At 55.0% G+C, this 1,811-nt stretch overlaps 1 protein-coding gene across 1 annotated transcript in view; it reads right to left on the bottom strand.

Moving 5' to 3' along the window:
- Positions 1–1,457, bottom strand: part of OTP (orthopedia homeobox) — a gene marked incomplete at its 3' end in the record, with an annotated part of 14,490 nt that extends 13,033 nt beyond the window's left edge. The window contains 2 exon segments of the mRNA XM_027769964.1: positions 4–156; positions 1,421–1,457. Coding sequence (XP_027625765.1) covers positions 4–156; positions 1,421–1,457 — 190 coding nt within the window.
- Between the last annotated feature and the right edge of the window lie 354 nt (positions 1,458–1,811).

Below are 1,811 nucleotides of genomic sequence, written 5' to 3'. Positions count from 1 at the left end.
TGTTGAGTCCCTCCCCAGGCAGCAGAGTGGCTCCCTCGACTGGGTCGGAGTTAGGCGCCAGGTCCCCCGGATGGCCCCCGGGGTCCGAGCCCCCCACGCCCAGCCTACACTTCCCCGCCTCCCGGTGGCCCAGCAGCTCGGCGGCATCTTTCATACCTGGGGAGGCAAGGGGATTGCGGTCACTACTGTCCTGGCGACGCCACGAGGGACTGTCTTCCGCGCGCGGCCCTCTTTCAGCCCCCTCCTCAACTCCCTCCGCGCCCAGGCTCGTCCGGCTGCCTACAAGTCCCGGGTGCCCAGCTGGGTTCCCCAGAATTCGGACACCCGGGCTGAGGTGACATCTCCCCGCCGCTTGCCCTCTCTGCGGGGCCGGCTCGTAGTAACCAGCACGTGTCCACGGCTCTCCCGCAATAACGCTCTCCCAGTCCCGGCAGTAACAGGCGCCTCCGCGGCCCTTTCGTGGACAGACGCCCTGGAGCGCTCGGGCACTAGAGCAAAAGCTCCGACCCAGGGAAGGAAAGCAAACGAAACGACTCCTCGGCTACTGCCCCACCTGCGCTTAGGCAGCCTGAAGCGCTCTACCGCGGCCCCCCGCCGCTCCCCGCTCGCTTTCGGAAGATGAATACCTCTGCGAGCCTTCCACTCCCCGAAATCAACCCAAATCAGCTCCGCCTCCCCCTCAAATCAGAGAAACTGTTTGGAAAATGGAGTCACATCCATCACCAAAGATTCCCAAACCGGAAACCCCGAGCCAGCAACCCAGATAGCATTCAGGAAACTCGAGTAAACTCTTGAGCCGTAACAGTGAATCAAACTTTAGAGATTTCGACTTGTCCTTCCGGAGAAATAAAAGGCACGTTCCTCTAAGCCATTGGCAACGCCGAGTCCCTTGCAGAAGGCGGAGATGCCTGAAGAGGAATTTGACTTTTCTCTTCTCAACCAGCACCCTTAGCAAATTCGCCTGGGTGGGAGCGACTACTCCTTCAAATTTTTTACACATTCGACCACTTCCAGGCTTAGATGAGGAGGAAGAAAGGAGGTAATGGGGAGAGAGAACCGGAGGAGAAAACGGAGAAAGAAATCCCAAATCAAAGTAAACAGGAGGGAGAAAGAGGGAGAGAAACACCTCCAAACAAATTATCACGCGGTAGATCGCCTTTCGGAAAAAATAAGGGGGAGGGGAAATGAGAAAAAATAAGAAAAACAAAAAGTACCAACATTCTCCAACTCCTTTTTTGTATCTACATATTCCATAGATTTTTTTTTAAAGACGATGTTAAATCAAATTAAACTTTAATGCAGCACAATTACTTTTAAAGAAATTAGTCCATTTAGGGCGCATTAAGGTAAAATAAGGAACAAATTGACAATTTCCTGCCCAGGCTTCTCCTGGCTGCCGGGGCGAGAGGCGCGCACTCACCTAGCCTGGCGTCCAGGAGGTCGGCGTGAGACAGCATCGCGCACCGCTCCAGGGCGAAAGCTGTTCCCCCCCAAATTTTAGCGGCTTTAAGTTATTTAAAATAGATATAAGCTATAAGCTATACGATATAGATATATATAGATCACCTAAATGAAAGAAAATTCGGTTTGTGGTTAAAAAGGGGGCTTCTTGCATTATAATGTCCTTTAGAGAGACGGGGAGGTGCTTAACAGTTGAATGAACCCGTGAGCAGCTCGGCGAGGGGACCAATCAGGAGGGCAGCCTGCAAATGTCAGCGCCCGGAGAGTCCCCCACTCCGCCCGCCCGCCCGCGCCCGCCCGGAGGAGGCGGCGGCGGCGGCCCTGGCAGCGCCAGGCGCGCCGCAGAGGAC

Source organism: Tupaia chinensis, unplaced genomic scaffold, assembly GCF_000334495.1.
Source record: "Tupaia chinensis unplaced genomic scaffold, TupChi_1.0 Scaffold000099_1, whole genome shotgun sequence".
Lineage (NCBI taxonomy): Eukaryota > Metazoa > Chordata > Mammalia > Scandentia > Tupaiidae > Tupaia > Tupaia belangeri.
Note: the sequence above shows the minus strand (reverse complement) of the source record. Positions and strands in the feature narration are given on the sequence as shown.